This window comes from Rhinatrema bivittatum, chromosome 6 (assembly GCF_901001135.1).
Source record: "Rhinatrema bivittatum chromosome 6, aRhiBiv1.1, whole genome shotgun sequence".
Lineage (NCBI taxonomy): Eukaryota > Metazoa > Chordata > Amphibia > Gymnophiona > Rhinatrematidae > Rhinatrema > Rhinatrema bivittatum.
The window spans coordinates 277,006,781-277,019,869 of record NC_042620.1 but is presented as its reverse complement, the minus strand read 5'-3'; the positions used below and the strand labels follow the sequence as shown (position 1 = coordinate 277,019,869).

General features: G+C 50.0%; 1 protein-coding gene across 3 annotated transcripts in view; it reads left to right on the top strand.

The window, feature by feature from the left end:
- The window catches only part of KIF4A (kinesin family member 4A), a 265,297-nt gene that overhangs the window by 163,655 nt on the left and 88,553 nt on the right, over positions 1 to 13,089 (top strand). For all 3 annotated transcript variants that reach the window (XM_029607255.1, XM_029607254.1, XM_029607256.1), the window contains one exon: positions 12,808 to 12,952. In XM_029607255.1, the coding sequence (XP_029463115.1) occupies positions 12,808 to 12,952 (145 nt within the window). The remainder of the gene's footprint in view (positions 1 to 12,807; positions 12,953 to 13,089) is intronic.

Here is a 13,089-nt window from a genome sequence, read left to right as displayed (position 1 = left end):
GTGGGGTGAATCCCCAGTACCCCGTCTACCGGAGGACAGAAACAAGAAGAACCAACGCCCCTCTCCCCGGGCACCCAAGGGCAGAGGATCCCAGCGTTTTAGACCATACAAAAATACTTACCAAGCCCCTCGCCCCACCGGCAGGGGACAGTCCTTTCAGAACAGACACAACAAAAGAGGAGCCGGCTTGGGACCAGGCCCCAGCCGCCACACGCAATGAGAATCGGCAGATCCATCTACAGGAAGAGATCATAGTGGGCAGACTCGCCCTATTCTACCAAAGATGGGTCGAAATAACGTCGGACAATTGGGTCCTATCCATCATCCAAGAAGGATACTACCTGGACTTCCACAGCATCCCCCCAGACAAGTTTATGATTTCTCTGTGCCATGACCCCTTGAAGAGGAAGGCGGTGGAAACCACACCATCAAAATTTCCCTCCCTAAAGGCAATAACACCGGTGCCCATGCACCAACAAAATTCTGGGCACTATTCCATCTACTTCATCGTGCCCAAGAAAGAAGGACCATTCCGGCCCATACTGGACCTCAAGACCGTCAATCGCTACCTGAAGGTACCCCGCTTCCGCATGGAAACGCTGCGTTCGGTCATCAAGGCGGTACAACTGGGAGAATTCCTGACTTCCCTGAATCTGTCAGAAGCCTATCTCCACATACTGATCCATTGCATCCATCAGCGTTTCCTACGCTTCGCGATATTGGGCCATCACTACCCGTTCCAGGCCCTACCATTTGAGCTAGCTACTGCTCCCCAAATGTTCACGAAGACCGTGGTGGGTAGTAGCGACGACACTGAGGAAAGAAGGGATCCTCGTGCACCCATACCTGGACAATTGGCTGATCAGAGCGAAATCTCCAGAGGAAAGCCATCAAGCATCCACCAGAGTCAAAGAACTACTGCAGAGCCTCGGGTGGGTCGTCAACAACCCAAGAGCCACCTGCAGCCCTCCCAATCCCTAGAGTACCTGGGAGTCCGGTTCGACACCAAATGGAACAAAGTCACTCCCCCCCCCCCCCACACACACACACACACAAGGAGAAGGAGATTGATGGAACAACTATGGGCATTGTTGAACTCCAGTCTTCCCACAGCATGGGTCTATCTCCAAGTCCTCAGACTCATGGAATCAGCCATAGAAGTCGTCCCATGAGCAAGGGTCCACATGCGGCCCCTACAACATTCCCTACTGTTACGGTGGAACCAGATGTCTCAAAACTACTCTGACTCCCTCCGGCTACCAGCTACAATGGTGGCTACAAGAAGACCATCTGAGCGAGGGAACAAACCTATCCCCACCGGAATGGACCTTGCTCACCACGGATGCAAGTCTGTGGGGATGGGGAGCCCACTGCCAGGAGCTAATGGCTCAAGGACAATGGGACAAAAGTTAGCATGGAACATAAACAGACTGGAAGCCCAAGCAGTCAGACTAGCCTGCCTACGGTTCAGTCACAGACTCCAGGGCAAATCAGTCAGTTATGTTGGACAACGCCACAACAGTGGCCTACATCAACCGCCAGGGGGGGACCAGAAGCCAGCAGGTGTCTCTGGAAATAGATCCCCTAATGGCAAGGGCAGAATCAAACCTACAAGGGAAATCAGCCGCCCACATCGCGGAAAAGAAAACGTCATGGCAGACTACCTCAGCAGAGAGAGTGTGGATCCAGGAGAATGGACACTGTCTACAGCAGCCTTCCAGTGGATAGTAAACCACTGGGGAACCCCAGCCATGGACCTTCTGGCAACCAGGTCCAACACCCGGGTTCCCAAGTTCTTCAGCCGAAGACGGGAACCGCTGTCCCAGGGAATCGACACCCTCGTCCAGACCTGGCCAGAGGACCTACTGTTCGCCTTCTCTCCATGGCCACTACTGGGCGGAATCATCCGCAAGATAGTATCTTGCGGAGGGCTGATACTTCTAGTGGCCCCGGACTGGCCAAGAAGACCGTGGTACGCGGACATAAGAAGACTTCTGGCAGGGAAACCCTCTACGCCTACCTCCACACAGGGATCTACTCCAACAAGGACCGATCCTCCACCCAGATTCAACGAGATTATCACGGTCTCGCCTGAAAGAGTGGATGCTCAGGACCAGTGATTGACACACTGCTCCGAGCGCGCAAGTTCTGGAGGATAGCAAATGTAACCCCAATATTTAAAAAGTGCTCCGGGGCGATCCGGGAAACTACAGACGGTTAGCCTGACTTCATTCCAGGAAAAATAGTGGAAAGTGTTCTAAACATCAAAATCACAGAACATATAGAAAGACACGGTTTAATGGAACAAAGTCAGCATGGCTTTACCCAGGGCAAGTCTTGCCTCACAAATCTGCTTCACTTTTTTGAAGGAGTTGTTAAAAACGTGGATAAAGGTGAACCGGTAGATGTAGTTTACTTGGATTTTCAGAAGGCGTTTGACATGAGAGGCTTCTAGGAAAAGTAAAAAGTCATGGTATAGGTGGAGATGTCCTTTCGTGGATTGCAAACTGGCTGAAAGACAGGAAACAGAGAGTAGGATTAAATGGACAATTTTCTCAGTGGAAGGGAGTGGACAGTGGAGTGCCTCAGGGATCTGTATTGGGACCCTTACTTTTCAATATATTTATAAATGATCTGGAAAGAAATACGACGAGTGAGACAATCAAATTTGCAGATGACACAAAATTGTTCAGAGTAGTTAAATCACAAGCAGATTGTGATAAATTGCAGGAAGACCTTGTGAGACTGGAAAATTGGGCATCCAAATGGCAGATGAAATTTAATGTGGATAAGTGCAAGGTGATGCATATAGGGAAAAATAACCCATGCTATAATTACACAATGTTGGGTTCCATATTAGGTGCTACAACCCAAGAAAGAGATCTAGGTGTCATAGTGGATAACACATTGAAATAGTCGGTTCAGTGTGCTGCGGCAGTCAAAAAAGCAAACAGAATGTTGGGAATTATTAGAAAGGGAATGGTGAATAAAACGGAAAATGTCATAATGCCTCTGTATCGCACCTTGAATACTGTGTACAATTCTGGTCGCCGCATCTCAAAAAAGATATAATTGCGATGGAGAAGGTAGAGAAGAGCTACCAAAATAAGGGGAATGGAACAGCTCCCCTATGAGGAAAGACTAAAGAGGTTGACTTTTCAGCTTGGAGAAGAGACGGCTGAGGGGAGATATGATAGATGTTTAAAATCATGAGAGGTCTAGAACGGTAAATGTGAATAGGTTATTTACTCTTTCAGATAGTAGAAAGACTAGGGGGCACTCCATGAAGTTAGCATGGGGTACATTTAAAACTAATCGGAGAAAGTTCTTTTTTACTCAACGCACAGGATCAGAAGTTGGAGGTTAATCTCAAAAGCATTTTTGAAATCTTAGCTCTTGGCGTTTGGGCAATAGTCTGTATCAGTCATGCAGCGGGCAATCCTCAGGTGGGTTCAGTAACTACTCAGCATCCAGGACCTCCCGTCTGCAGAGGTGGATCAGGCAGCAGTGTCGGCCAGACAACTCCTTAGGCTGCGGAATTGGGCAGCAGACTCCTTCTAAATCGCAGTTGTGCACTCTCCCTTTTAAGGGTAAGCTGCTTTTTGGGGAGGACCTAGATCAGCTTATTAAATCTTTGGGCGACAACAAGATTCATAAGCTGCCTGAGGACTGCCCTAAACAGTCTTTTTTTTTTTTTTTTTTTTCCTTCACGCTCTCGTTTCCGGGGGCAGGGCAGGTACAACAAGCCGCGGGGTGCCTCCCAAAGAAATACCTCCACTAGATCTGTCATAGTCTCATTCCTTTCATGGACGATGTCCATTCCTGGATGGTCACCCTCAAGGCTCAGCCACGAAGTCCTCCCAATGAGATGTGGCCGGCCCATTCCTCCGTTCCCAACAGGTGGACATCTGTCCTTATTTCACGAGGAATGGGTCCAAATTACTTCGGCTCAGTGGGTCCTCGAGGTAATCGAAAGAGGCTACACTTTAGAATTTGCTTGGAATCTCCTGGACTGCTACTTGATCTCTCCCTGCGGGAGTCGGAAACGTCTAGTGGTGTGCCAGACTCTACACAGGCTTCAAGAGCTTGGTGCCATAGTCTGGTCCCCCTGGAGGAGCAGGGGTCCGGCCAGTATTCCATCTACTTCGTCGTCCCCCAAAAAGGGAAGGCTCCTTTCGACCAATCCTAGACCTCAAGAGTTGTCAAGGTACTCAAGGTTCCCCATTTTCAGATGGAGACCCTGAGGGAGGTCATAGCAGCGGTTCGCTCAGATGAATTACTTGCTTCTCTCGACTTGACGGAGGCCTACCTTCACATCCTGATCTGTTAGGAACACCAGAAGTATCTTCGTTTCAATATCCTGGGGCGGCACTACCCGTTTCGGGCACTCCCATTCGGTCTCACCACCGCTCTTCGCACATTCACCAAAGTCATGGTGGTAGTGGCAGCCTTCCGCTGCCGGGAGGGAGTACTAGTCCATCCTTACCTAGACTAGCTCATTCGAGTGAAATCAGAGAAGCTCTGTGCGATAGCGGTCAACAGGGTCTTGTCGCTCCTCACCTCCCTCAGTGGGTAGTCAACTTCTCCAAGAGCAACCTCAAGCCCTCTCAGGTCCTGGAATTCCTAGGAGCACGCTTTGACACCCGCGTGGGAAAATTTTTTTGCTGCCAGAGGCCTGGGCGCTCAAGCTCATGGATAAAGTAAAACATCTGTTCTCTCTCTGTGCCCATGGCCTGGGACTATCTCCAGGTCCTGGGCTCTATGGCTTTAACTATAGATTTGGTTCCTTGGGCTTTTGCGCATATGCATCCTTCACAGAAAGCTTTCCTATCCTGCTGGAAGCCGGTCTCTGAGAAGTTTCAAACACCTCTACCGCTCTCAGACTCTACCATCGCCAGCATGCAGTGGTGGCGCTCACTTTTCCACCTGTTGAAGGGGATGCCCCTGAAGACACCCCAGTGCATCATTGCCACGATGGATGCCAGCCTCTCCGGCTGGGGAGCGGTGTGTCAGCATCAGGCTCCCCAGGGACAATGGTCCCCGGTCTAATCCCAGTGGCACATCAATCGTCTGGAGGCCCAAGCGGTCCATCTGGCACTCAAGGCCTTCCAATGCCACCATAGTAGCTTACATCAATTGCCAGGAGGGCACCAGGAGTCATCTGGCCCTGGAAGCCAGAAAGCTGCTCTCCTGGGCAGAGCACCATCTGGATCGACTGGCAGCCTCCCACATTGTGGGGAAGGAGAATATTCAAGCAGACTTCCTCAGTCAACATCTCGACCCTGGAGAGTGGGAGTTGTCCAAAGAGGCGATGGATCTTATTGTACAAAAGTAACCCTGAGGAATGCAAAGGCTCCCAGATTCTTCAGTCGCAGGAGGGAGCACTGCTCGGAAGGGGTGGATGCCCTAGTTCTACTCTGGCCTCGCGATGTCCTCTACATGTTCCCACCCTGGCCTCTGGAGCGGCCCAAATAGGGGAAACGAGGCTTCTAAAGCTACCATCGCTCGATGGCTAAAGGAGGTGATTGCGTCGGCGTATATTTGTCGGGGCCAGACAGTTCCGGAAGGCTTAAAGGCCCATTCTTTGCGTTCACAGGCTACCTCCTGGGCAGAGAGCCAGTTGGTCTCTCCACAAGAGATATGCAGAGCAGCTACTTGGAAATCTCTACATACCTTTGATCGTCATTATCGCCTCGATGTATAGGTGCCAGTTTTTGGTTGTTTGGTTCCTTCGGCAGATAGGTACTTCGAGCGACTGTCTCTGTCCCACCCTACTTAGGGGAGCTTTGGTACATCATACTGTCTGGACTGATACAGGTATGTACAGGGAAAGGAAAATTGGTTATCTGCTAATTTTCATTCCTGTAGATACCGCCTGGCTCCCAGCCGAGGAGGCAGCCTGGGCCCGGATCCCCACCGGAGGCTGCCGCCCAGTTCCCACGTACGCTGAAGATATCGCTTCCTTCAACCAATGAGCAATCGAGGTCTTAGAAGCCTTGTTGGCCTTCTTGGGACCACTCCAGAGGACAAAGATGGTCCCTTAACCGGAAGTCGTTAGTCACTTCCAAATAGCGCATAAGGACGCGCTTGACATCAAGGTGGTGGATCTCCCTGGAGTCTTCAGACGAGAAGGACAGAAGTTCCACCGATTGAATCACATGAAACGCCAAGACCACTTTTGGTAGAAAAGATGGGACTGTGGTCAAGGACACCCCAGAGTCCATAAGGCGGAGATAGGGCTCCCTGGCAAGAGAGCCTGAAGTTCAGAGATCTTGCGGGCAGAAGTAATGGAGACCAGAAAAACAATTTTGAGTGTCAGATCTTTAAGGGTAGCACTGATCAGTGGTTCAGGAGGACCGGCCAGGACCCGGAGTATCAGATTGAGACTCCAGGAAGGGCACGGAGCATGGACCAGAGGCTTCACGTGCTTGACTCCCCTCAAGAAACGAACTGTCAGGATGAGATGATGTTGGAGGAGAGAGCCAAAGGCTGCCAACTGGACTCGCAGAGAATTGTAGGCTAGTCCTTTCTCCAGACCCTGCTGAAAGAGAGAATCTGGGCTATGGAGGCCTGAAGTAGAGAGATGTTGATGGACTGACACCAGGCCTCAAAAACCTTCCAGACATAGGATAGGGAAGTAGAAGTCTTCCTGGCATTGAGGAGAGTAGAAATAACATCCTCTTGGTAACCTCGTCTCAACCTGTGCCTCTCAAAAGCCAGGCCGCAAGACACAAGCGATCTGTCCTGTCTAAAAAAAAAAATACTGGATCCTGACGTAGGAGGTTTGGTAGATGTCCCAAGCGTAGAGGACTGTCCACTTTGAGGTTGATCAGGTCCGCAAATCATGGTCTTCGTGGCTACTTGGGTGCTACCAGGATCACGGGTCCCTGGTGGATTTCTATTCTCCGAATTGCCTTTCCCACCAGGGGTCAGGGCGGGATGTTTGTAGAGCTGAAGATGTCGCGGCCATGGAAGAACTAGGGCATCCACTCCTCCTGCGCCATGCTCCCTTCTCTGAAGAAACGTGGAGCCTTCGCGTTCCGCTGAGTCGCCATTAGGTCCATGTGGGGAATTCCCCACCGGTGAAAGAGGAGAGCCGCTGCATCCTCAGAGTTCCCATTCTCTGGTATCTGTGTTGTCTGCTTAAGAAATCTGCTTGGACATTGTCCACTCCGCAATGTGGGAGGCTGCCAGGCGAAAGAGGTGACGCTCCACCCATGCCATCAGCTTGTCAGCCTCCAGAGAGACTAGACAGCTTCTCGTTCCGCCTTGCCATTTGATGTACGCCACTGTGGTCGCATTGTCGGATAGTATTCTAACGGCCTGATGATGGACGAGGGGGAGGAAACGCTTCAAAGCGAGCTGGACAGCTCTGGTTTCCAGTCGAGGCTAGCGTGACTGCAAACGCGCAGCAGAACAAGTGGTCAGTCAAGGCACCTCGAACACAAGCCTTCCCTGGAGAGCAGAGACCCGGGCTTTCCGCAGGCTCCGCATCGCGAAAATCACGGCACACAGCCAGTTACTACTCTCACACCCCGAGTTCTGACCAGAGCAGGAAAGGACCTCCGCTCAAAATACCAACGACTAAGAACCCTCCGAAGAAACTTGCAAAAGAAATTAAAATTATGTACTGTGTTTTTGAGCAGAGGAATTGTGCCTCTCTGCTGTCACTGCCCTGAGGAAAGATGGCGTCTCAGGGCTGTGTCATTGGGGAAAGGGGGCATGGTTTGACCACCAACTATCACCCCAAAAATGATGACAGTCTGAAAATTCTGTAAAGAGAAATGAGGCAGAACTTACCCAACACCTCACAAGGATAAACGGGGAACAGTTCTGCCTGCAAGCTTCTGAGTGCCGCCGAGGCACTGAACTTTTAGTAACAGTAACCAAATAGAAAAGCAAAACACAGAGAAAATAGGAAAACTAATGTTCAATCTGTATCAAAGATAGGAGGGGGAACCGCAGGTTATACCACTCACATCTGCTGGAGGGACGCACCTGCTTATATAGGGGCGCTTTTCAAATTTTTCTCTGTCTCCATTTGCTGGAAGGGGGACATAACCCACTGTCTGGACTGATCCGGGTACGTACAGGGAACCCCATTTTTCAGGCGGATCGCTGATACTTGCGATTCCTGGTAAACGGGAAGCACTCCCAATACTGGGTGCTGCCCTTCAGCTTTGCATCTGCGCCCCATGGTTTCACCAAGTGCATGACGGTGGTTGGAGCCTATCTTTGGAGGATAGGGATCCATGTCTTCCCTTATCTTGACGATTGGCTTATGAACAACTCCAGGCAGAGGACTCAGAATGCCCTGCAGGCTACAGTCTGCATCTTGGAAAACCTGGGTTTTACCATCAACTATCCAAAATCCCATCTCCAACTGGACTTTATTGGGGCCAGGCTGGAAACCATCCAGGCAAAGGCCTTTCTATTCCAAGATAGGGCAAAGACCCTTGCGACTCTTGCTCAGTGTCCAGTTGCTCCCAGGTCTCAGCATGTCAATTTCTCCAGTTATTGGGTCATATGGCAGCAACCGTGCATGTCACAGCATGAGCTCTGCACATGTGAAGCCGAGCGAAAAGGATGTTACAATCTCAGTGGTGTTGAACTACCCAGGACTTACAAGCTCATGGACTTAGTACCACGCTCCTTTGGCAGTCCCTCCAATGGTGGTCAAACCCCTCAAATCTGAGAAGGGGGATACCCTTCTGGAGCCCGCAGCCCCAGATTATCCTCACCACGGATGCATCTCAGACAGGCTGGGGAGCCCATGTTGCAAGCCTCTAAACCCATGGGCTTTGGTCCTGGCAGGAGAAGCAGTCTCAGATCAACTTCCTGGAGTTACGGGTGATCCGGTATGTCCTACAGGTATTCAGGAAGCAACTTCTCATCAAAATGGTCCTTGTTCAGACCGACAATCCAGTAGCTATGTGGTATCTGAAGAAGCAGGGAGGAACGGGGTCCCGCATTCTCTGCCAAGAGGAAATCCAGATCTGGACATGGGCGATCGAACGGCTTTCTCTTGAGAAATGTGTACCTCCCCAGAATGGACAACGTCCTTGTAGACTCCTTAGCTGTGCCTTCGGTCCTCATGAGTGGTCCCTCATTCAGGTGGTAGCGAACCGCATCTTTCACTTATGGGGGACCCCGGACATAGGCCTCTGCTTCCTCTGAGAACAGGAAGGTGGATCACTTCTGCTCCCTAGGCAGGGTGCGCAGTGGATTGGTGGCGGATGCTTTTAAGATTCACTGGGGCACCATGCTGCTATACACGTATCCTTCCCTGCCAGTCATCTCAAAAGCACTCCAAACGCTCCAACAGGATGGGGGGTACCATGATCCTGATCGCCACTTTTTGGTTTCAACAAGCTGGTTCACACATCTTTGGGACCTTGCACGCGCCTTCCGATCTGGCTGGAAATTGCTTCGGACCTACTTTCTCAGGACCTGGGGAAACTCTGCCACCCCAACCTCTAAGCCCTGTCCCTCACGGCTTGGATGTTGCCTGGGTGAGTGTGCAGGCCCTTGGCTTTTCGGAGGACGTATCCTGAGTCATGTTGGAGTCCAGAGAACCCTCCATGAGGAAATCCTATAATCGCAAATGGAAGCAGTTTTCAGCTTGGTATGTGGGGGCACGGTCTCTATCCCTTCTGTTCCCCACCAAACCTTTTGGATTATCTGTTATCCTTCTCAGTCTGGTCTGCAGACCACAATGGTGAGGGTTCACCTAAGTGCCATTGGGGCATACCATCAGGATAAGGATAGTTCCTCCATTTTCACCCATCTGCTTGCAGGGAGGTTCATGAGAGGCTTGCTACAGTTTAAGCCCCCCCACTTGGCCACTGGCTATCTCCTGGACCTCAGTGTCATCCTGTCTCAGCTCATGAAAGCTCCGTTTGAACCATTGTACTCCCGTGACCTAAAGTACCTATCCTGGAAGGTTGCCATCTTGGTTGAGGTTACTTCCACATGCAGAATGAGAACTGCAAGCTCTGGTGTTGTACAAAATGTTGCCATAAGATGGTTTTGTATATGCACCCAAAATTCCTAAGGTGGCTTCTGAGTTCCATCTTAATTGTGTTGCCTTCCTTTCTTCCGAAGCCACACGCACACAGGGGTGAGTGGGCTCTGCCCACCCTGGATTGTAAAAGGGCTCTGGCCTTTTACTTGGAACAGATGGTGCCTCATTGCCTATCCTCAACTTTTTCTCTTTCGACAAAAACAGATTGGGGGCTGTGGTATCAAAGCAGACTGTATCCCATTGACTTCCGGTCTGCATTTCCTTCTGCTACGCCCAGGTGGGCTTACAGCTTGATGGTCACATCAAGGCTCATTCGGTAGGAGCCATGGCAGTCTTGGTGGCTCACTTATGTGCAGTCCACATTCACAAGATTTGCAGAGCAAAGACCTGGAGTTCCCTCCACACGTTCGCCTCACATTGTCTGGATAAGGATGGCTGAAGAGACAGTCGTTTTGGACAGTTTGTCCTCCATAATCTTTCAGCCAGGAAAATCCAACTCTCCCTCCTTGGGTGCAGGCCTGTTCTTCTGGTTATTGTAGTTATAGTTGTGCACATTGGCACCTGTTCTTTGCACATATTGGGATCGGCCTGGAGCTACTTCCTCATCCATGTGAGGACTACCATCTTGCTTGTCATTGGGGAAAGCAGAGATGTTTATCTGTAACAGGTGTTCTCCAAGGACAGCAGGATGTTAGTCCTCACAAAACCCCTCTGCCGCTCCACAGTGTTAGGTTCCCCCTCTGTTTATTTTATTTTTTGCGAGCTCTGTTATAAGACTGAAGAGGGACCCCACGTGGACGTGCGGTTGGTGGCATGCTGGGTATGCTCAGTGTGCCAGTCAAATGTTTTCTATGCCGGACTCAATCTGATGTCACCCATGTGTGAGGACTAACATCCTGCTGTCCTTGGAGAACACCTCTTTCAGGTAAGCAACTCTGCTATCCTCCTTGGTGCCAGGGTAAGACCAGGCTGAGCATCGTGGGAAATTCAGGAAGCATCGCCACTGGTCGCTGTCTTTGCACGCTGCGAGGCTCAGGTCTGTGCCAGCTTCTGCTGTGATGGCTCCAAAGCGATCCCCATGGTGAGGTACTGCCCTCCACTGAGCCTGGGAGTCCTAGGCATTCCCTACAGATTGCGGTGCTGGGTACTGATCTCCTTCGGGACTCCGCGGGAGGTCCAGTTATGCCCCTTCCTCCATCCATTCTCTCTTCTCCTTTCCAGGAGGAGCTGGAGTGCAGGGTGCAACTGGCAGTTGTTTGAGCCCTGCAGGCCATCAAGCCGCCACCTCCATCTGTGCCGGAGCCCGCACCCTCTATGCTGACACCACTGGTGGAACACCTCACTGTTGTCCTCTGCATTCTCCCCACACAGCTGCTACTGGTGCCCGGAGTGCCTTTGATGCCCCTGCAGTCACTGTTGCTGCTGCCTCCTGGTGCTATCCTTGTGCTGGGTTCCTCCGAGGAGGGGAAGGACCTTCATGGTCCGGGATGCTGTCGATACTCTTGGTCCTCCAGCCGGTATTCCCTAGATCAGTGCCGGTTCCTATCGGGTAAGAAGTAATTTCACCTTAGCCGTGAAGTCTTAAGAAAGCCAATGCTTATCCCTGGGCATGAGATACATGAAATAGATCAACTATTAGGGATCTGCCGGGTCCTTGTGACCTGGATTGGCCACTGATGGATGACAGGATGCTGGGCTTGATGGACCTTGGTCTAACGGAGTATAGCATTTATGTTCTTATCTTAAAGTTACTAATTCTTTTTGGAATACTGAGAGACTGCTCTTTTCGGAGGGTTTCAACTTGATTACTCTTTATCCAAATGGATTAAAGAAACTATTTCCTCAGCTTATTTATTCAAGGGCTATCGAGTTTGAGGCCCTTCGGCTTCATTATGTAAGAGCTTAGGCATCTTCTTAGGCAGAGGCTCTTGATCTGTAGGACATTTGTAAGGCAGCCTCTTTGGTCCTTTCATTCTTTTACTAAGCTCTACAAATTAGATGTACAAGTCAAGCAATATAGTTTATAGAGTAGATATGGCTTCTTCCCACCCAAGTTTGACTTGGGTACTTCCTACTCATCTGGACTGGTCTAGCAGAATAAGGAAGGAGAATTTCCTTTCTTTGAATCCTGCTAGACTAGTTTAGGATCCTCCCAGGAAGTCAGTGACGTCATGGTGTTCTGTGGTTGGCAATCTCAGGGTTGCAGAAGTTTCACTTGCTACTTAGTGAGAATTCAAGGATTCTTACTTTTCTTTGTTCTCTCTATGCTGGATTTGTTTTTTCATCCTCTGTTGAAGGGAACAGACTTTAGAGGATTTAGCCTGCTGTCTCAACAGTAGACATACTCAAGCTTCCTACCTTAAATGCAACCATTAGCACCATATAGCCATTGACTTACTGGTAAGATCCTGGACTGATCTAGCAGTATTCTTGAAATGGAAATAGTTTTGTTTTAACTTCTTATTTGATGCCAACTTTGGTGCAAAGAACGGTCGTGCCCATTACCCTCAATATTTGGTAGGAAAGTATGATGTGAAGGCAAGCATGCATTTTCTCTGGCACAGAATGGGTAAAGGGGGACCAGCTTGGGAAGAATATGCATTATTTGATGGCTATTGTAGAAAACTGATGTCCATTTATTCTTGGATGGGCCAACAGTAAATACTTCTGAATTCTTCTGCTAGCAAAGGCTCTGATATCTGCAGTGGTGAGTGCTGTTGGATCTTCACTGGCCTTCAGCTGGGATCTGCTGGCAATTGATTATTTGGCTTGTCTATTTGCAGGTTAAGTGAACGTCGCCGGAAAAGACTGCAAGAGTTAGAAAGTCAAATGACAGATCTGAAGAAAAAACTGCATGAGCAGTCTAGGCTGTTGAAGATGAGAGAGTCAACTGAACACACTGTCAACAAACTGAATAAGGAAATACAGGTACTACATGCCATACCCAGACCAGCATTGTCGGCATACTGAATGAAGCAGGCAATACAGGTATTTTTGCAGCAACATTTCTAACATTAGCAAGACTTGGAGGGAAATACTGCTGAACCTTTGAGTTTTGGGATCTG